At 36.9% G+C, this 22,152-nt stretch overlaps 3 protein-coding genes across 5 annotated transcripts in view; 2 read left to right on the forward strand and 1 right to left on the reverse strand.

Moving 5' to 3' along the window:
• Window positions 1-1,052: 1,052 nt before the first annotated feature.
• On the reverse strand, window positions 1,053-4,310 carry LOC117986426 (dnaJ homolog subfamily C member 25 homolog). The gene has a single exon (XM_034973257.2). The coding sequence runs from the start codon at window positions 4,151-4,153 to the stop codon at window positions 3,140-3,142; it is 1,014 nt and encodes a 337-aa protein (XP_034829148.1). The 5' UTR covers window positions 4,154-4,310; the 3' UTR covers window positions 1,053-3,139.
• Window positions 4,311-5,036: 726 nt separating this feature from the next.
• On the forward strand, window positions 5,037-11,367 carry LOC117986651 (DALR anticodon-binding domain-containing protein 3). Its single transcript, XM_034973525.2, has 5 exons — window positions 5,037-5,839; window positions 6,398-6,582; window positions 7,806-7,939; window positions 8,573-8,770; window positions 11,194-11,367. Exons 1-5 carry the CDS (start codon window positions 5,184-5,186, stop codon window positions 11,332-11,334), a joined length of 1,314 nt encoding a protein of 437 aa, XP_034829416.1. The 5' UTR covers window positions 5,037-5,183; the 3' UTR covers window positions 11,335-11,367.
• A 346-nt stretch (window positions 11,368-11,713) lies between these two features.
• LOC117986338 (max dimerization protein 1-like) overlaps window positions 11,714-22,152 on the forward strand; it is a 363,758-nt gene continuing 353,319 nt past the window's right edge. Inside the window, exons 1-3 of one of the 3 annotated variants that reach the window (XM_069501952.1) lie at window positions 11,714-11,945; window positions 12,062-12,170; window positions 12,274-12,303. In XM_069501952.1, coding sequence (XP_069358053.1) covers window positions 11,891-11,945; window positions 12,062-12,170; window positions 12,274-12,303 — 194 coding nt within the window. In that variant the 5' untranslated portion in view covers window positions 11,714-11,890. The remainder of the gene's footprint in view (window positions 11,946-12,061; window positions 12,171-12,273; window positions 12,304-22,152) is intronic. The other 2 variants (XM_034973176.2, XM_034973175.2) reach the window with 2 other exon arrangements.

Raw genomic sequence — 22,152 nt, forward strand, 5'->3', positions numbered from 1 at the left:
TTTACTTGCCTTGCGATATAGATTAACACCAGATGTGTTTGCACTAAGCAATTCACTGAAGCAAAGCATTATTGTCAGGTCTAAGGGTGAGATCTATAGATTGCACTCTGACTTAGCTTAGACTTAAGACAGAGTTAAAACGAGACAGAGCTATATCTCTCACATAAATCTGTCTCGTTTTAACTCAGTCTTAAGTCAGTAAAGTCAAAGTACGCTCTATAAATCAACCTAAATGTAGTGCCGTCCTTTTTCTCATAGAACATTGTGAAAATGAAAGCACTATTCTTAGACTTGCCAATTAAGATTCTATAGAATTGGCACCATTATCTATGGATTACTGCTCTGTTTCCATGACATTGCTACATCTACACGTTACCGTGCAATGCCAAGGACTGCCAGGGGTATCTACATATGTTATTTAGTTATTATAGGCACACTTATGACCACAATCACACCTGACGGAAAGTGATTATTGTACATAGTTTGGTGTTTTAGTGACTTTATTCACACCACTGCTAATTTTGGTTGTCTACAATCTCTAACAACCGAAACTAATAAGCAATCTATCTGCAATCGTTTTTATTTGTCAAAAAACAGATTTTTTGATAAATAGCAAGGTTACAAAGGAACTTATCGATTATATATATCATTTTAGAGATAGCAACCAAATTAGCACCATAGCGCTGACGCATGCAGACTAAGTGAAGTCGATCTTTTTTGATAACTACATAAGTGCAGCTATATGTACTTCAAGTTGTATGGTAGAAATTGGTATATTCAAAATAAACGATAGAGAACAGAAGATAGACAAAGTAAAGCTTAGAGTGGTTGTGAAGAAGCCGCGCCGGCTGTACTGTTACCTATCATGTACTTGTTATTGCATGGTTGCGTGTAGATACTCCCTAGAATGCCTTACCGAATTGCAATTTGTGATGATGATGATGATGATCATGATGATGATGATGATGTGATGTAAATTATGAATGTGTGGATTATATCATTGTAGTACATGTTGAAATGAATAGAGATACAAAGTAAACAACAAATTGTGTATAAAATTGTTTTATTTCTGCATATTTTTTCCTATTATTCCAATAAACTGGGCAAATAACAATAAAGATTGTAAATAGATAAATCGCTTTCTGTCTAACCTAAAGGCAGTTATTTTAGCATTTAAACTATCGTGAGTGATTTCCATTATATATAATATCTCTTTTTGAAAGACACACCAGACAGACAGACAACAAAGTGATCTACCTACCTGTAATGGTTCCTTTTTTCTCTGGAGTAATGGAACCCTATTACAAAAAAAATAAAAACCGACTTCGTTACACAAACACTAAAAATTGAAAAATAATTTAATTTATTACCGAATATATTATGTATACAAGAGTTAATATAGTTCCATAATAATACTTTTTGGTGCCGGTGCCAATTAGCGTTAGCGGCGCGAATCGTCTAGACTTCATATTTTTATGGGACTCCACCATGGCACCTCATTGGCACCGACCCCAAAAAATATTATTATGGAACTATATTAACTCTTGTATACATAATATATTCGGTAATAAATTAAATTATTTTTCAATTTTTAGTGTTTGTGTAACGAAGTCGGTTTTTATTTTTTTTGTAAAAAAAATTTATTTCACAATTTTTAGTGGCCCCATGAAATTATGCTATGACTGGTTAAAAGTCTACTGTTTACTAAGCTATTACACTGATCGCGAGCAATTTACTCTTATCCGTTGAGGAGTTCCAGTATCTATCTTCGAAGATGTTCATCAGATCTTCACCAAATTGAAATGGGACCAACTTTGAAGTATACCCTTTCAAACAAAAAAAGAATTTTCAAAATCGGTCTAGGCGTTTTCGAGTAATCGGGGAACATACATAAAAAATAAAAAAATAAAAAAAAAGATTCCGACGAATTGAGAACCTCCTCCTTTTTTTGAAGTCGGTTAAAAATAGTACTATAGATGATTTTTTCTATATATAAAAATGAAAAATGAATCGCTGAATGTGTTGCTGATCGCAAATCCCGAGAACAGCTGAACCGATTTCGCTAATTATTTTTTCATAATATTCCTTGAAGTACGGGGATGGTCCTTACAGAGAGAAAAATTTACAAAAATTCCTGAAAAAGAATAGACTGTTAGACGGTACGAAGTTCGCCGGGCGGCTAGTATTAAAATAATTATAAACAGTCTGAAAAGTAAAAATTACTAGTTACTAACACCTAACTGCCCCACAGATAGAGGGGAGTGGCGCCGAGGCGTGACATCTGCTCTTTATTAACTTAAAAATCAGTTTATTTACTGACATAATAATATGTTGCAATTATTATATTATTATAATAAAAACCGGCCAAGTGCGAATCAGACTCGCGCACTGAGGGTTCCGTACCACAATCGTATTTTATCGTCATTTGGCACGATAAATCAAAAACTACATACTAGATCTCGTTCAAACCAATTTTCGGTAGAAGTTTGCATGGTAATGTACATCATATATTTTGTTTAGTTTTATGATTCTGTTATTTCAGAAGTTACAGGGGGGCGGGACACACATTTTACCACTTTGGAAGTGTCTCTCGCGCAATATATTCAGTTTAGAAAAAAATGATATTAGAAACTACAATATCATTTTTCAAGACCTATCCATAGATACCCCACCCCACACATTGGGTTTGATGAAAAGAAAATTTTTGAGTTTCAATTCTAAGTATGGGGAACCCCCAAAATTTATTGTATTTTTTTCTAATTTTGTGTGAAAATCTTAATGCTGTTCACAGAATACATCTACTTACCAAATTTCAACAGTATAGCTCTTATAGTTTCGGAAAAAAGTGGCTGTGACATACGTACGAACAGACAGACAGACATGACGAATCTATAAGAGTTCTGTTTATTGCCATTTGGCTACGGAACCTTAAAATTGAGTGTGCATTAGCATTACTCGCCGCCACTCGCCAAACTCTGTCTGCACTAACCTTTAGACAAACATAAAGCAGAATAGTACAAATCACTCGCACTTCAGTCTGGTAAGTATAAAGTTTTAAATAAGTATCTTATCTCACAAGTCACATTATATCACTATTTCATAAATAAATATAATATTTAAACAAAACAAATATATATAATCATGAATCGTCAAAGGTCATGCGACCGACTCCATGCTGCTTGATGTACCGTCTGTACTGCTTGTATTTATTGTTCTCTGCGAGAGCTTTCTTGGTTTCTTCATCTTTGATCTCTTTCCACACTTCAAAGTTCTTTTTGATCCAAAGCTCTTCATCCAAAAACTCCTGCCTCTCCTCCTCTTCTAGAGCATCAAACTGATGCTGGCCGAGCTTCATATAATTCCTTATCAAATAAAGTTTTTCTTCAGTGCCATACGGTTGTTTTGAAATAGTGAATTTCCACAACCACCTTAAATACCAGTAAATATAATAACCCACTGTGTAAGGAAAAATGATTAACTGAATCCATAGTATATCCTTAATCTCTGGTTTAGCATATGCACCTTTTATATCCATATTTTCCTCTATGACTCTCCTTATAATCATGTCTTGTTCGACTTTCAATTCTGCTTTGCTTTTCTTACCTTTTTTAGTTTGAGATTCTTTAGCTTCTGCTTTGGCAATATCTAGAGCTCTGTTTCTGTACTTTGGGACTGTCATGAAATATTTAATAGCTGTATCGTACTTCGACCAGGCACTGTAGTACTGTATAATGGATATGATGGTTATAGTAACGGCTAAAACAATTCTTACGTCAACTTTAGGTGCCATGCGGCGTCTGTAGTAGCGGTAGTAATGGGCGTAGTACTCCTGAGGGTTATCCAACATGTAGTCGTAGTCTGACCTTTCTTCTTCATCGCGAAGTATCTCGTACGCGGTCGCTATCTCCTTAAACTTTTCCCCCGCTTCTTTTTTCTTCTCCTCGCCTCGATGCAAATCCGGGTGGAACTTCTTCGCCAACTGCCTGTAGTTCTTCGCGATCTCATTCTTAGTAGCCTCTCTTGTGACTCCCAAAACGTCGTAGCAGTTTGCTTTCCCGCAGTAAATACCTTCGAGCAAGTGATCGTGAGCGGACGCCGCAGTTATGTGATATACTAAACAAATCAACACAAAACCGATGTATAATCGCGGCATTGTTACTCTAATACATTTTCTATGTTATCAATGCAACAAAATGACTACGTAGTACGAAAATAATTTATTTTTGCAACAAAAGATTTGCAAATTTACATTTACGATTACGGTCATACGGTACCTACGGTTTGGGTACGGTACAGCTGGCTTTTATTTCGTCGGTGCAGCTGGCTGTCACCACTGACAAACAAATGTCAACGTCATATCGACGTCAGCTAATTTATGCGTTCGGTAATCATAGGTAGGTACCCATTGATGTTGGAAGTGGTTATTATACCGTTGTGAAATCCAAAATTAGAAAAGAATTTCATTATTCTTGACTTGACTTCGTTGTGCTTGCTGCTGTCCATAGATAATATATTTAAAGAGGCTGATTTTTAAAATAGGTTCTGACGCATACTGACGTGTATTGTTGTTCTATTGTTTGATATTGTCCTATTTCATGTTGTCTACATTATTGGAATTCTAGTAGAATAAAGCCTGATTTTTTTTTTTTTTTTTTTTTAATACAATAAAACTTAAAGCTAGCCTTATCTAATTACTATATAAATCATGACCGCGTGAAATGGTGCCAAGAATACTGGCTGCATTTCCGCGCTGGACAGCCAGGCTGATCCGCTGCGCAAAAAATGAGCCAGCCCTTCTGTCACCAGTTGAGGCTATTAATAAAACCTGATTTTTAGGTCATTTCGTGTGTTATTTATTACAGGTACCTAACTAAATCTACTGACGCGGACGAAGTCGCGGGCATCAGCTTTTCATATTCAAATCTACTCATTGAATCTGCATGAATATGAATCATGATTCATAAGCTATGACCATGGACCATAGACTTACAAATGTCAATGTCATCAAATGTCATAATCACATGTCAATACAATACAAAGCACAATTTCCATAGACAATTTCACAAAATTATTAAAAGCAACAAAAACAAAAGATAACATTGCGAAAAATTTGCAAAAGTTAATGATATCTAAGTGAATTTAATAATTATTTAGGCAGTGTGAATTATCTATTTGAAGTCAAAATGCTACAAGACGATTTACGAAACTTCGAGCAGAATCTGTACAAGTATTTAGTGGCAGAGGAAGAATATATCATGGGCCTCTTAGTTAAGAAACACTCCAGTAACATGCAAACGCTAGGTGACTTCAGTTTTCTCAACGCTGCGAAACCGTGGCAAGAGTTTTTGTACCCCGAACAAATGGAACGCTTGGACGAGACACTGTTGAAATGCGTTAACAAAGATATTGCGGATTTGGTCAACACGTCAAAAGATTGGCCAATACCGATAGTGAAAGCTGTAGAAATAAAAGATCGAATACATTTATTCATAGACAGGCAAAAATCAATTCGTTTAGGGTTTCAAAACGCTACTAATAATATTGCAGTCCTTTTACAAAGTATGAGCATGGATACTACAGTGGTTAAAATCGACCCTTACTGCAATGATTCGAATTGTTTAGCATTTTTAAGATTGAAGTGTCTGAGAGAGGTTTTAAAAAATTTATATCTTATCCATACATATCCCAAAATACAGAACTTAATTATTGTAGTCACATGGAGATCTGAGTGTGATAATTATCAAAGAGATACCCATGTGCATTCCATATTTTCTGGCCCAGTACTGAATGCTAGAACTGGATTAAAAGAGGAAACGATTACAGCTACTGAATTTATAAAGTAAATATTTATGCAATTAGATTCTATATAAGCATGATGGAAATCAGAAAATAACGGCACACATTTGACCACAATCACACCTGGTGGAAAGTGATGATGTGGCCTAAGATGGATCTTCGATATGTTCCACCTAGGTGGAGACAGCTTTCCTACAGTTTCACAGTCTTGAGCATCTAATTTATTGGGTGTCAAGTCTAATCTTAAGATGTCCAGACAGAGCTGCCTTGAAATTTAGCTCCACAGAGGGTGATGTTAAGACATTTTGTAAAGAAACTCAAAAACATAACATCACTGAACAAAAAGACTTACAGAAAAGTTTTTTCTGCATTAAAATATAGTAATTACTAGCTTATGCTTGCGACTTCGTCCACGTGGACTACACAAATTTCAAACACCTATTTCAGCCCCTTATGTGTTGATTTTTCGAAAATCCTTTCTTAGCGGATGCCTACGTTATATGTATAAGCTATCTGCATTCCAAATTTCAGTTTGATCTGTCCATCAGTCAGTCAGTCACCTTTTCCTTTTATAAATTTAGATTAAAAAATCCTATTTCAGACTAAGACAAGATGAGTTAACATTAATTGCAAAACACAAATATGGTATGAGGGTGTCTACGGAGGAGAAATGGAAGGAGTTCATAGCACACTTGGGGGAGTCTGCCGTCACATTTGAACTCTTGCAGACCAAGTGTGCTAGTCCTGTGAAAATTCAGTTTGATTCTTCAGGAGGGTCCAGTAAAGGTGTGCATTTTTAGTTATAGTGCATTCAATATTAGCTGGCGTGTTTCCACTTGAGACCGTCATTAGCAATAACAATAGCATTACGTTGGACATGCCACGTAAACAATAGAGGTAATAAACCAAACACTATACTTACTACTACGATACGATACTAAACACAATACTTTTGAATTCACCCGCCCCAACTTAATCCTATTGTTGACAGTCTCAAGTGGAAACACGCAGTCTAAACACATACAGTAAGACAGTGGCTTTGATATTTGCAAACAAGCTGGGTTGATGTCAACATCATCCCTGAGATAGGCATATACCAGAATAACTGATCCACTTTAAAATAAAGGGCTTATTCCACCTTCCTAAATAAGACGTCTTAACTGGTATAGTTATCGTCAAACTAGCAAATTTTGGCTCTCAGTGATATTTTGCCCAAACAGCAATTTATAAGCAAATTCACTATGTATTTTTTTTGATAAATTATCATTTAAACTGGTGCGAGGTTTACTTTGATTTTATTTTTATACAATGTACTCTAAGGCTGCCTGTCCACTGGTGCGAAGCTTGGTAGTGGAGCGAGAAAGTGATGCAGAGCTGATTTGCAGACTGTATCAGCCCATACTTGTGGAGCTAGGTAGCGAAGCGGAGCAAGAAAGTGATACGGAGCGGAGTTGCGGACTGTATCTGTCCAAAGTCGCGGAACTAGGTAGCGGAGCGGAGAGAGAAAGTGATACGGAGCGGAGTTGCGGACTGTATCTGTCCTAATTCGCGGAACTACGTAGCGAAGCGGAGCGAGAAAGTGATACGGAGCGGAGTTGCGGACTGTATCTGTCCAAAGTCGCGGAACTAGGTAGCGGAGGTGAGCGAGAAAGTAATGCGGAGCGGAGTTGCAGAATCTGTTATTATCCATAATTATCAATAATTCATATGCGGAGCTAGGTGTCGTTTTCATTCAATCATTCAACCTGCACACGCGTTGTTTTCACCGTTAATATTTGCACAGCTCCGCTCTGCTCTTCTCTTTTACACACCAGTGGACAGGCAGCCTAAGGGCTCTTGTTTACGGTCAATTCTACCTGTCACCGTGCAGCACCGGCCGAGTTGATAATCATGTATGACAGTTGACCATGCATATTCTCCATAGTGTTTCCGTTTCATATATAACTCTCAACCAAGCCAATCAACCAAGATCCCTTATAGAAGAATACTTAGTTCTCTCATATTTTCAGGAGCTGCATTTATTCTTTACAACTGTGCACGATTGGAAACCTTGATTCGGACGTTCAATGAAAAAGTTGTGGAGGGAATTTATCCATCACTCCCTAGTTTAGAGAATACTGACTTAAAACTATTAACTGATGAGGTAAGTTGATCATACTAAATACTCTCCAGACTAAAGGGCTTATTCCACCTTCCTAAATGGTATAGTTACCGTCAAACTAGCCAACTTTTCCATTCAATGATACTATGCCCAAATAGCAATTTAAATAAGTAAATTACCTTTAAAACCCTTAAAATTGATTTTGAAATCATTTATAGGGTTCTGTAACTCAAAATGAAGAAAAGAACCGGAAAGGATTACTTCTTTGACTCTCTGTCTGTCGTGTCTGTCAAGAAACCTATAGGGTACTTCACATTGACCTAGAATCGTGAAAATCAGGTCAGGTAGGTAGGTCTTATAGCACATGTAAAGGGGAAATCCGAAAACCGTGAATTTGTGGTTACATCACAAAAGAAAAATTAAAATGTGTTCATGAACAAATAATTAGTATTTTCAACTTTCAAAGTAAGATTACTATAACAAGTGGGCATCACATAACAGGGCTTCACCTACCTGTACATTCTCAAACAGATTTTTATTTATTTTTATGCAAAATAGTTTTTGATTTTTCGTGCAAAATGTTGATAAAACACGACTGTAGTACGGAACCCTCGGTGCGCGAGGCTGACTCGCACTTGGCCGGTTTTTCTAAAATGAAAATGATTTATTTTACAGGATGAATGGTGCCTCATATTCACATACATAATGGGCCTTCCATCGCTTATAAAAGCCAGTTTCGACTTAAACAAGGGTGGGAGTCAGTATGCTGATGGGGGGATGGGGCGGGGGCTCCGACCGCACCTCGTTTGCAACTTCCTGAGCAGTATGGTCAAACTGTTCAGCCAATATTATAGGAGGGTGAGGATCTTAACGGTACGCGTCTAATGACTACATTATCTCTACATATGACGACCGACGATACATAGGTGACGACCTCCCTGGCGCAGTGGTAAGCGCTGTGGTCTTATTAGTGGGAGGTCCCGGGTTCGATTCCTGGCAGGGATTTGGAATTTTATAATTTCTAAATTTCTGGTCTGGTCTGGTGGGAGGCTTCGGCCGTGGCTAGTTACCACTCTACCGGCAAAGCCGTGCCGCCAAGCGATTTAGCGTTCCGGTACGATGCCGTGTAGAAATCAAAGGGGTATGGGCTTATTAAAAACTGCCATACCCCTTCCAGGTTAGCCCGCTTCCATCTTAGACTGCATCATCACTTACCACCAGCTAAGATTGCAGTCAAGGGCTAACTTGTATCTGAAAAAAAAAATAGTCTAAATATATAAAAGGAAAAGGTGACTGACTGACTGACTGACTGACTGACTGACATCTATCAACGCACAGCTCAAACTACTGGACGGATCGGGCTAAATCTGGCATGCAGATAGCTATTATGACGTAGGCATCCGCTAAGAAAGGATTTTTGAAAATTCAACCCTTAAGGGGGTGAAATAGGGGTTCGAAATTCGTGTAGTCCACGCGGACGAAGTCGCGAGCATAAGCTAGTATAAAATAAAGTCGCTTCCCCCTGTGTGTATGTAGGTTTGAATGCGTAGATCTTTTAAACTACGTAACGGATTTTAATGCGGTTTTTACCAATAGAAAGAGTGATTCAAGGGGAAGGTTGCCGCCTCTATAATGGAGAGTGTTCCGAAGAGTTGTTTGATCTCATTCCACCCTTCTTTTTCTACAACCGCACCGCGCGCCACCGCGTTCACCTCACCACCTGGGTTTCTGATGGTTCGCAATAATCGATTTTATTTTTTTCATATGTGATTTGAAACAAAACCTTACTTTCGAGGGTGTTTTTACTGACATACTATTAAATCTTATCAAAATAAAATAGTTGATCATCTGAAGTGAATCAATTTAGAACAAAATTGGCCTTTACATCATTTAATTCAGAATGATATCTTAGGAGATATCACAAAATTAAAATAATATGAAATCATATGAAATATCGTAAAAGAATATCGAAATCTTTCAGCTGAGTTCGGGCCTTTTCGTTGTCACGACACATTCTAGACACTAGGTACCTATTAGATTTTAAGGAATGTTTTTTTTTGTAAATATTTGTGTTTGTGTTTATCGTGTGTCGGATCAACCAATAAATGGACTTCTATTCTATTCTATTCTATTCTAAAATTAAAACTAACGCGCAAGGAAACGAGACGGAGGCGGTGATGGACGCATTTATAATATTAGTATGGAAGTATGGATTTTTAATCATTCATCACTGACACCACATTAGTATCTACATTGCACCCATGCGAAGCCGGGGCGGGTCGCTAGTTATACGTTATTTAAAATTCATGCAGTGGACCATAATTGATATAGATCTGAAATTATCACAGAATGATTACTACTATGAATCCCGCAAATTGCTAATGCGCGTGGCCGTCATTTTAGTGACGTCAGCACTAGACTGAAGTTTCGAGCTGATTGTATTTTTTTTTCGGCTGACGTCAAAATGACGTTATTTCGATTTTAATGAGACTTGATTCCAGCGCAATAGCAATTTGCGGGACTTATATAACAACAAATAATAAAGTTTTCAAAACGCCGCTATAAAAATTAGAAAAATAAAAAGTGTTATTTATTGTACAATGGTACGGAACCCATCGTGTGCTAATCCAATTCGTACTTAATCGATTTTTCTTTGTATATATGTATGATTCTTTGGTCTAGAAGAATGCTTTATTTGCGACGGAGGTATTTCTACGGAGATACCTACTTACTAACAAAATAGGGTGGAATTTTATTACGTAGGTACTGAAAATTCCACTTCATAATACCTACCTACCTTACTCGTATTTCTATTTCATATTTACTTCGTTTCATTTTTTTTCTATTTACTTACAGAGGCTATAACACAATCTTTAAAGACTAGAACTATACCTACCCGGAAGAAATTTTCGTAAAAATATTAGGTCCTTAATTTTGAAAATAGGGTGACCATAATTTTCAAGTGCTTAGGAAGGATACTTCTATACTGGGTTTCATAAACCACATTTTGTTGCACAAGTAAAATAATGATTTTTTCACACGAATCACAAATGGTTCCCGGTTCGATTCCCATGTGGCAATTAGCTCTCTAAGTATTATAATTAATACAATGCGGTTTTTCCAAACACTTTGGAACAAAACTGAATATCAAGTAGGTATCTTCATTTCTTTAAAAACGCATATATGATTTTGTTATTAGTCGCGCTAAGTATTCGTATAGGAATTAAGGAATCCAATTAGAAATTAGAAATATTATTAAGTAGGTACCTACTAATTTTAGTTTCCCTTTGTTAAAGGAACCTCGCAAGCATCTGCTGCCAGTCATGTTCGCTCGGATTCACATGTTAACAATATTGAACGACACTTTAAAACTATGTTTAAGAATGTTAAACATTAAAAGCGTTTCACAAATGTATAAAAGTTATTTTTTTCCCTAATCCTCTATCTCTATCGTGTTTTCGTAAATAAATAAATGATATAACTTATTGTGTTCCTTATCTAGAAATGACCTAACGATAACATGATATGACGATCACAACAATCACCTGGGTAAGTACGACATTGAATTTATTTATTAGGTATTTAAGGGCATTGAAACTTTAATGGACGTTAGTATTTTTAGTTAATTAGCATAAGCCGTACTTAGTTTAATTAATATAAATAAATGAGTCATATCGCATATTGCGAACCCTACACGTAGCGTATAGAAAAAAAATGTTTTGTTTTGAAACACAAAGTTCACGTGATTGACCCAGGTATCCTACTGTGGCACAGCTCGCCCCCTATTGGCCAGCCGAGCGCAGGCGAGCGCGGCCGATGGGTTACGAAGCGCGTTACACGGTCGCGCGTCCCGACTCGCCTAGTGTGTTTTTGACGTCGGTATATGCAGTCGTGAGCCTCGGAGCGGACTAAGATACTTTTATTTATAGTTTTTAATCGAATAAAGTCGTGTGACGTTCGTGAACACCTGTGTCAAACCGGGATTTAATAAATATGAGTATTGCTGACCTGATCCAAGCTGCTGAATACATCGAAAGGCGAGACAGAGGTGAATTGGGTTTTCTTTGTTTGAATTGTCAATCGGGTGCACTGCTCGCACACGTCAACATGGCTTCCGTTCTATTTTTGCGTTGCCATAATCAGCTGATTTTGACGGAATTGCAGTTTTTTTCGTTGCAGAATCGGAGCACGGATACGCGTCGAGTTTGCCGGCGTACGAGGAGTCTCGGGCTGGTGGAAGGCGGCCGAAGACGAAGAAATCGCAGGGCAGCAGGTGAGACCAGTGCCAGTGTAGTGAAAACTAGTTGAACAGTGAACAGTAGTGATAAGTGTTGTGAAGTGCCGGACAATTACAAATTGTCTGTTTTCTGTTCCAGGACCACTCATAACGAGTTGGAAAAGAACAGGTGAGTCCTTGTTTGTAAAACACACTCTTACTAGCTTTATAAACGTAGATTTTTATTTCCATTTCAAAGATTTTGGTATCAATGTGTTTATATTTGATCAGATAAGGTTAGCTTGGATGAGCTACAAATGTACAACTTTCTAAGTGCTTCAAGTAAATACTCTAAAGAGAAATCTAACTACAGTTAAGATTTACATCGATTATCCCAAAACAGTTAGAAAAACATGTAAAACATCAAATATTAATGTTCAAGGTCAAGGTATTAGAAATTGTGTTTGTCCAAAAACACACAAAAATAAGTGTCGTGATTTCCAAGCTAGCCAATTTGAACGATTCTAGAATTCTAATCATTGAATTGACGCCTTACCATTGCCATTGTGACCTTACAAACTTGCTGTGAGATTTAGAGCCTTTCCACTTGAATATTGAATTTACTCGTCAAACTGTGCAAGAATATAATAATAAGATTTATTTATATGCTCATTTTTCTATTTAGGTTAAAATCTAAAAATATTAGAGTCATGAAAGACTCACATAAGGTTACTAGGTAGTAGGTACATTTAACTGTTTAATAAGATTTTTACTCATTTCCAATTTGGATTTAAATGTTTTCTAATCCGCAGCCCGTAAATCTTAAAAGGGTCATATGAAAATATCATCAGTTATACTAGGTATGTCAATTGCAATAAATAGTTGATTCCTGACCGACCGGGCTGAATGACAGAAAACGTACAACCTAAACTGGTGGATCTAGATTTGAAATTTGGGGAAAATATTCCTTGAGTGCCTTAGGGAGGTTTACAAAGGATGGATTTTGAAAAATTCAAACGGGATTTATACGTCGCGTCGGTAAGCTAGTTTGATACAAAAGGTCTATTCGTGGTTTGCATGTAATAATCAATCTTGCGTTGCCCGCTGGTTACCACAATGACCTTGACAAAGCCCCGGCCCCGTGTAACTCGTGTGAAGGGAAAGATTGTATTGCAGATCACATTCATACTAATATTGAAAACAATTAAATTCTTACTACAGTTAGAAAGGAAATTTTGCTATGGGTAACGTTATCTTTGCCTAGGGATCGGAATTTTCTGTGGGGTTCCCAAAAGAAAAAGAATCATTTTGGGAAATGCCACTTCTCGAATAATTTTCTACGTTCTGGTAAACGTTAATTTTCGTTTTTACTCTGTTTGAGCAGGTTCTCCAATAAAATCGCCACCCACTTTCTCTACTTGCAATACATACTTACAAGTAACCCCTACCCTCGAGTTTATAATTAATTAATGTCGGAAAAATCAAGTGATTTCCTTGTAACCTGAGGTCTCCTCCATAACCTTGTCTCTACTATCATAAAAATCGTATTTTTTCGTTATCGACGTGCACGGCACGTGTTTGAAAAGATATGATCAGATTGAAATAAATTGCTCTATTAGAGCCAAAATCAGTTGTCTAAACCCGCTTCTCGGGTTAAACACGCGTAAACATCTTGACTCAAATTTCACTTAATCACGAGGGCGTATAAAATAAAATAAATATACCATGTACTCGTATTTTATAATTTTTAACTATTTTAAAACTTCTATTTGCACTCTAATCACTTGTACAGCATACACGCGTTTCCGACGACCTTGGCAAAGCTCGTGTAAAGGGCTCTGCAACTCGCGTAGGCTTGAAAGATTGGTTTTTCATGCTTACATAAGGTCAGTCGGAAAGGGAATTCTGAACCGAAACGGGGTCATTAAATAAACAATTTTTACTGTGGCACCAAACCCTTATTTGTGAAAAAATCATCTGGTTCGTACACTTTGTTGAGTGATATTGACATTTTTGTATTATTGAACAGTTGGGGGTTTTCACCATTTAAGGGTTTGTACTGTAGAAAAAGTTTTTATAACTAATTTTATGAGTTTAGGGGACCCTGTTAGGTCAGGAGTTTAGAATGATCTTGTAGAAGGTTTAGTTCCCACAACCCGTTTAGTAGGTACCACATTGGATTCGTAACTACACGTGCTTTGCAGCTAATGACGTCAAACTTGACAGTTCATGAATCATTATCGTCACGAGATGCATTTCGCATCTAGTGACGATTTCAAAGTCACGTCACAGGCATAATCAGGGCCCAAGTTTTCGTTGTTTAGTCAATTGGCCATTTGTGACATGAAACCTAACAGCTGCTGTATGAAGGGAGGCGTTTTTACTATCACAAAATACTTCGCACTTAGTTATTATTAGTAGAAGTACGTAGATTCATAGATAAATCAGGACATAGGTATGTAATACCGCCGTTAGTACTAGCGTAAATAGATTCAGGCTTGACATGTTCTCTTAGGTTTTGAAGAAAAAACTGATGTATTATACCTACATTCTACAACCTTTTAATTAAGTTCATTTCTCTGCCTTCTCTTGACCCTAGCTTTGAGTGGTCTTTTTAGTGAGAAAAAATATTACTTTTTCTAGGTGTTTGTCGTGTTTCTATCGAAGAGAGGGTTGAGCGAGCGGGCTTTCAACGATGACCTTGGCAGAGCCTCGTGTGAAGAGAATGAATGCAGATCGTAATGATACTGATGACAGCTTGTTGTAACCCATTTGGCAATCTGTTAGGTGACGTCACTGTTTGTAACGCGTGTAACGTTATATCGACCTAAACCGCAAAATAGTTACATTTTTCTTGATACGCCAGTTACGTAAACACATAATAACAAAACATTTAATATACAGTTTTTTGATCGACTTTGTGTAGTTTGTTGTTACGATAGATACCTACATAAAATTTTGACAAGGAATAAAACTTGAGGTTCTAGAATTCACACACAATATGTTAGATAGACGAAGGAGAGTTAGTTAATAACAGTTATGAAGAGAAATGTACAGTTGAAAATAATTCCGAACCATTAGAAGATTCACTTTGACGATTCAAAAGCACTTTTTAAAAGTTTATTCCAATAAAAAGACGATTATATTCTAAATTAAATAGCGGACATAGATTGAAATAAGTATGTTGGTATAATTTTATTGATAACATAGTTAATATATTTCAATATTATTGATATTTAATGGGATTTTAATTTGTATATTAGAACTAGAGATAGAATTTTCTCAAATGGTAGTAAAGTTAACTTCAAGAGTCTAATTGGCATAGTCATTATATAATCCGGCTTATTTTAATAGCAGATCTACACTCAAACACTATGAGACGAGATGTTACCTCATCGTTTTACGTAACGCTGTAAAGTTACCACAGATGACGTAGCGTACTCCATGCGTTTAGGAAATTTTGCAGTAAATGTCACACAGCTCAAATGTGTTATCTTTAACTGCAGATTAAATGTTGCAAACTAGGACAAAAGGACGGAAACAGGGCATTTTTATTGAAAAATAGAGGCACAATCTAATAGTAGATTGCACAATAAGCATCGTGTTTTATTATTATTTGTTGAATGTATTGGACAATTTCGTTAGCTGAGAAATAAGTTACTTTTGTTTTCTATTTAGGCATTTGCATGAGCACAATCTCATATGAAAAGTTACTATGGTGTCGAAGAATGAACACGCGTTGAAGATGAATAATTTTACCCTTGACCATGACTGTAAGAATCAGAAAAAATTACGTTTGAACTTCGAAGTCAAGGCCCTGTGCCTCTATAACATTTTAACCAGAACGTAATATAAAATGACGATATTATAAAATATACAACAATGCATAATATATGATGATAATATAAAAATTGCATTAATGACTATTTGAATGGCACATTGAACAAGGGTAAAGAACACTATGACAAGGGCTCAGTGTGAGTTGGTACTAGGGTTCATGATTTCTCGAGCTTATCAATTTCTCGGGTCTCGAGAATTCTCGAGGCTAATTTCTCGGGTCTTCTCGGGTTGTCGAGAAATTTACATTTACGTACGGTTTTGCATATTCTTCGGTTCCAATAATGCGATTAATCAACAAATTCAGTGGTTTCCTCTCAAATAAAAGTACCAAAATTATTATAAGACTTTTATTGACAGTCTTCAACATAATTAGCTTCTTTTTCTTAAAGAAAACTAAAAAAATAAGCTATTCTGACTTTTGTGACTTATACATATATACAATTACAGCACAAGCACAGCATTAAAAAGAAAAAAAATCAACTTAAAACTTCTAGCTTCTTTCTTTTAAACAAAACAAACAATAAACAAAAATTTCAACATGAAAACGTTAACCTTATCCTAACTTATAATTAAATTACAATCACAGCACCATTTTTGGCATGTTAATTAGAAAAAAAAATCAAATGAAATTTTTGCATTTAAAACAAACGGCAAACGCAAATCGTTTTATTTTATAATTTCATAGACTCAAATATGATTTCTCGAGTTCTCGAGTTTTCTCGAGCTTGATTTCCCGGGAACAAAGCCCAACGATTTCCCGGGAATTCTCGGCTCGAGAATTCCCGGGAATGAACCCTAGTTGGTACCTACCTAATGGTGATACTTTATATAGAAGCCATTAATTATACTGCTTATTACCTTATTATGCCTTACGTTTAAAGTACCTACTATGACTGTTATGTCTTGAAAGTGAATAAATTATTTATTTATTCAATTAAATGCTTGTACAATATGATGAAATAGTGCCTGATGAGCCTTAACATTTTACCACTATAATGATATTAACTTAAATTACCTTCTTAGTTAAAAAAAGAGGATCAGAATTAAAATATTAAGTCATAGTTACATAGACTTTACACAAGCAAAGCATTTAAAAATAGTAAAGATTAAAATGCCAACATAATAAAAGCCCAAATAAATTATTGTTAATAACTTAAATAATATGTATTACATTACATACACTGTTTAATTATGTATGCGTATTTTTGACCTATAAAACTACAGTTTTTAATTATAACCCAAGGGTGTCTGAAATAATTACTAAAAAAAATTATCACACTTGTTCAAAGATGAGGATTTAAAAACCCTTTAGGTAGCCAAAATTCAGGGCATGTCCTGAGAAAATCAAAATTGTGGCAAACGTAGTATACACGCGAATTTGGTAATATGCAAGATAATGCAAGTTATTTTTAGTAAAAGGTTACCTTGAGTAATATTCTTGATGTAGGTACCTATATCCTCTAATTTTAGTCATATTTTGTACCTATCTACCTAGGTACTTTTATATTGCACTCAATGAAAAATAAATAAAAATCATGATTTTTTAAATTATTCTCTATGAATTCTACCTCATCAACTACCCATATACAAAAAATCACGTTATTTTATCACTACATCTACAGTCCAATACCCTATTAGTTAAACATAGAAATACGATATAACGCGTTACATAATATCTAATAGGTAGGTAGGTAGGTAATATATTCTTCAATTAGCTTACATTGTACCATGTAAACAATTCGCCGAGTCGCAGTTTCAGTGAAAAGTAGCTAACAATGTTTGTTTGCCTACTGACTGACTGTAGGTATAGCTAATGGAGTGTGGACTTGCACTATGGTTGAGCCTCAATAGCTCAACGGTTAGAGGAGCGGACTGAAATGCGAAAGGTCGCCGGTTCAAAGTTCAAACCCCACCCGTTGCACTATTGTCGTACTCGTACCTACTCCTAGCACAAGCTTGAAGCTTAGTTGGAGGGGAAAGAGGAATATTAGTCATCATTGGCTGATATTCTTTTAAAAAAGAAAGAAAGAAAAATATACAGTACGCAGCAGAAAGTAATCAAATGTACATCGGCCATTAGAATGACATTTCGGCTTTGTAGAGCGTTGTCTCTGTCACTCATACCTATATGACGTTTTGTCAGTCCAGCGACAGAGACAATGCTCTGCAAATCTGCTATCTCCTTCTAAAGGTCGATGTCCCTACGCTATCCACGAAAAGAATAGTTAGCATAGCGCTCTCTCTGTCACGTAATCCAATACAAATGACAGAGCGAAAAATCTCAGTATGCGTGAACCATTTTGAGTTACCAGCATGTTTTCAAACAAACATGTTTTCAAAATACATACCAAATTTAATTCGAAAATCTTTACAAGAAATATTTGAAATTTAATTCGCAAACATACCTAGTTTCGTTTGTGATTGGTTCTGCGAGTTGATTATTATTTATCTTTTAAGCGAACTAAAGAAAACTAAAGTTCACCTTCATGTGTAGCGCCCTTACGCTTAGCGTACGCCCGCGACTTCGCGTGGACTATACAAACTTTAAACCCCTATTTTACCCCCTTAAGCAATTTTCAAAAATCCTTTCTTAGCGGATGTGGACATCACATAGACGTTATAATAGCCCGATCCACCCAGTAGTTGGAGCTGTGCGTTGATAGATCAGTCAGTTATTCCTTTTATATACTAGCTACGCACCCTGGCTTAGCACGGGTAGCTTGTTACAATTTTCGTAAGGATCTCTATTTTAAAAAAAAATAAAATATAGCTTATGTCATGTGTGTCTGTCTGCTAGCTTTTCACGGCTCATCCGTTCAACCGATTTTGAGGAAATTTGGTACAGAGATAGCTTGCATCGCGGGGAAGGACATAGGCTACTTTTTATCCCGGATAATCAAACAATTCCTACTGGATTTTTGAAAACCTAAATCCACGCGGATGAAGTCGCGTGCATCATCTAGTATTATATAGATATGTAACTTGAGAAACTATTTTTTATCCTTCCAATTAACATCGGGAGGAATTAACGCTACAAAGGCACTGGTGAAGGAAACGCGGATTTCGAAGACAATGGCCGTAATCAAGACGGGCACACCCCCTCCCTTCCCTTCACTCTTCACTGCACCCCCGCAACGCCCCGGAATTTATAAGCTTATGATAAACAAGTCCCAAACAATGCTAGTATGGATTGGACTAAGAGCCAACGCGTGCCAGACCTTCGTTAGTTTATAAAAGCTGAAAATTTCTCTGCTATTGTCCTCAACAATGAGACGAACGTTAGGTATTATAAAGGTGTAAAAAATCTTACGGCAAAGTATAGAGTTTAATTTTTTTACCAAATAAGGGTTGCCATGATACTAAGTGTCTGTCAATGCATAACGTGATTTCTAATACTATTCTGAAGTAAATAATAAATAGACTATACTTTGACGTAAGATTTTATAAACATTTATATTTATAAGGTACCTGTTATCTTTCAAAGCCACCATGTTCCAAATAAACATCCAAACAAACGTAAATCCTCTGAGTGTTGGTAGTACTATTATATTATTCTGTGGTGTTGGGAACAATACGCAGAGAAACTTTCAGATTTTATAAAATAAAAAAGGTCTGGTACAAGCTGGCTCTCTCTCTATAACCAGACACGAAGCTGGGTCGGACGAGATGACAGCCAAGGGTTCCGTCATAAACAAACTTCACCGCTGATATTGAAATGCCAAAGATACACAGTTATAGATTTTAGATCGACATTGGTACTGATTCTGAGCACAACCTAATTTTAGAGTAAGTATTCGCATCCTCTTCTTACGCATTTAGAAAAGGACAGATACAGTTTGAAGGTTTTAAATTTAATTTAGAGCAGCTGTCAAACCTCGTGACTTTAGCTGCCAGTCGCGAGCCTATCGTTTAAATTTGTGGAGTGCACTAAAATTTAGTCTTCAATTGTAAAATTCATGTTCTGTCCATTTTTAGCAATATTAAAAAGAAAAAGATGCAGATAGTTTGGAGAAAGACAAGCGAATCGGCGCCATTATATTGCGCGCCTAATATACTCTACCTGTGACTTACAACAATTTAATAACAATCATTTGGAAATCTTCCCGCCGGCAAAGATACTTATCATTTTACTCAATCGCTCAACCAAATTACGTCATCACATCATCGGGCACCCGAATTTGTGCGCGAAAAAACGGCAAGGCCGCTTCCGAGCGCCGCCGCCGCCGCCAATGCAGCCCGTTCACTTGCGATTTCGACGCGAGTAGGCTTGCCAAGTCGTCATTTCGATATCCGGACTGTCCTCTTCTCTGTCGTCCCTCGTCACTGTAGTGTTGTGGGACACCATCATCTTTATCAACCGACTAGCTGATGCCCGCGACTTCGTCTGCGTGGAATTAAGTTTTTAAAAATCCCGTGGGAACTCTTTTATTTTCCGGGATAAAAAGTTTTTTATCTAAAAGGTCTTTATCTATACCCATGCAAAAAATCACGTCAATCTGTTGCACCGTTGCGACGTGATTGAAGGACAAACCAACAAACCAATAAACCAACAAACAAACACACTTTCGCATTTATAATAATCTTTATCAACCGATAGACATCCACTGTTCGACATAGGTCTCTTGTAGGGACTTCCACAGTTGCCTGAACTATAGTCCTACTTACAACGAATAATAATAATAATTTGGAAATCTTTCCGCCGGCAAAGATACTATCATTTCACACAATCGCTACACGGAATTACGTCACCTCTTCAACGGGCACCCGAATTTTTGCGCGAAAAAACGGCAAGGCCGCTTCCGAGCGCCGCCGCCGCCGCGCCGCTAATGCAGCCCGATCACTTGGTGTGCGTCCACATTGCCAGCCTAGCGCGGTTGCGACCACGGGCGATAAATATCACGTACGAAACCGCCGCGTTGCGTCCATAGTGTAGTGACTGGCGGGCGCCTGGCGCGACATAAGTCTCTTGTAGGGACTTCCACAGTGCCACACGCCGCGGTCTTGCATCGCCTAAATTATACCTAGTCCTAGTACTAAAGTAAGTACAGTACGCGACCGAAAGTAATGTACATCGACCTTTAAAAGGTGATAGAAAACTTTTTTTTAAAATATGAAAAACAATGAAATTTTGAGAAAGACTTCAGAATCGACGCCATTGTGCGTAATTCTCGCAAGTGGTCGGCCGTTCGATTTTTTCGGATTGTCCCGAAAAATCCGGCTCGTTTGGCATCCCTAGTCACGAGTATCGATACAAGAAGCGATACCGGTGATCGCGCCCGCCGGCTTTGCGCCAAAAGTCAAGGCAAACCGGTGCCTCTGTAGATAGCATCGCGAATTCACCATTTCGTAAACATTGCAGTGTTTCGATGTGCATTTTGGATGCATCGATTAGCTAATTTTATTTTCATCTCACTCGCTCGGAAACAATCCTTTTGCCCTTTGAAATCTGAGTGGAAAGTGGTAATTTTGCTCGCAAGCGCGCAAAGTACGAGTTGAAATTCGAACGTGACGAACTGTGGTCTATGGTTGCGTACCTACTTACTTTTTTCTTTCTATTAAAAACAGCACGTGATAATGAAACTTTCAGAAACGCGGTTCGTCCTTACTGTTTTTACTATTTATTATTATTTAGTAAGTATTAAGTGACAAGTAGGAACATTTATTTTTATTTAATTAAATTAAACACCTACCTACTCCGTTTCAGCTTTATTGAGTAAACAATATAATGAAGTTCGTTGAATTATAAAAATGTTTTTTTTTTATTTTAAGAATTTTAAATTTGAATTCTAAACGCACCCGAAAAAAACTTTATTCGTATATAGAATCTTCTTGAATTAGAACCTCCTTCACTGCTGACTTTTGGTTGTGCCCTATTAATATAGAAACTTTTTATTGAAACCTCCACGGTAGGTACTGTACGCACGGTTGCAAATTTATTTGCGCTCGAGCCTTTGAACTCCTCGCTACGCTCAGCTCTATCTTGAAGCTTCAACCTTAGAATCCTTCGCTGGCTCGGAATTCAACACAAACTCTCGCGACAAAATAACAAGTTTGCAGCCTTGCATAACAAATAACAATTTAACATAGGCATCATCCCCATTAGTATTAAGTATCTATACTACTTATACGTATACTAGTACCTATTCCTAATTTCTGATTAAATGAGCACTAGGCATTTTTTACACAACTGTGCTAGGTT

This window comes from Maniola hyperantus, chromosome 11, assembly GCF_902806685.2.
Source record: "Maniola hyperantus chromosome 11, iAphHyp1.2, whole genome shotgun sequence".
Taxonomy (NCBI): Eukaryota; Metazoa; Arthropoda; class Insecta; order Lepidoptera; family Nymphalidae; genus Maniola; species Maniola hyperantus.

Coding starts and splice junctions, on each gene's coding strand:
- LOC117986426 (XM_034973257.2), bottom strand. CDS start 4,153: ATGCCGCGATTATACATCGGTTTTGTGTTGATTTGTTTAGTATATCAC.
- LOC117986651 (XM_034973525.2), top strand. CDS start 5,184: ATGCTACAAGACGATTTACGAAACTTCGAGCAGAATCTGTACAAGTAT. Junction 5,840..6,397: donor ACAGCTACTGAATTTATAAA/GTAAATATTTAT, acceptor ATCCTATTTCAG/ACTAAGACAAGATGAGTTAA. Junction 7,940..8,572: donor TAAAACTATTAACTGATGAG/GTAAGTTGATCA, acceptor TTTATTTTACAG/GATGAATGGTGCCTCATATT.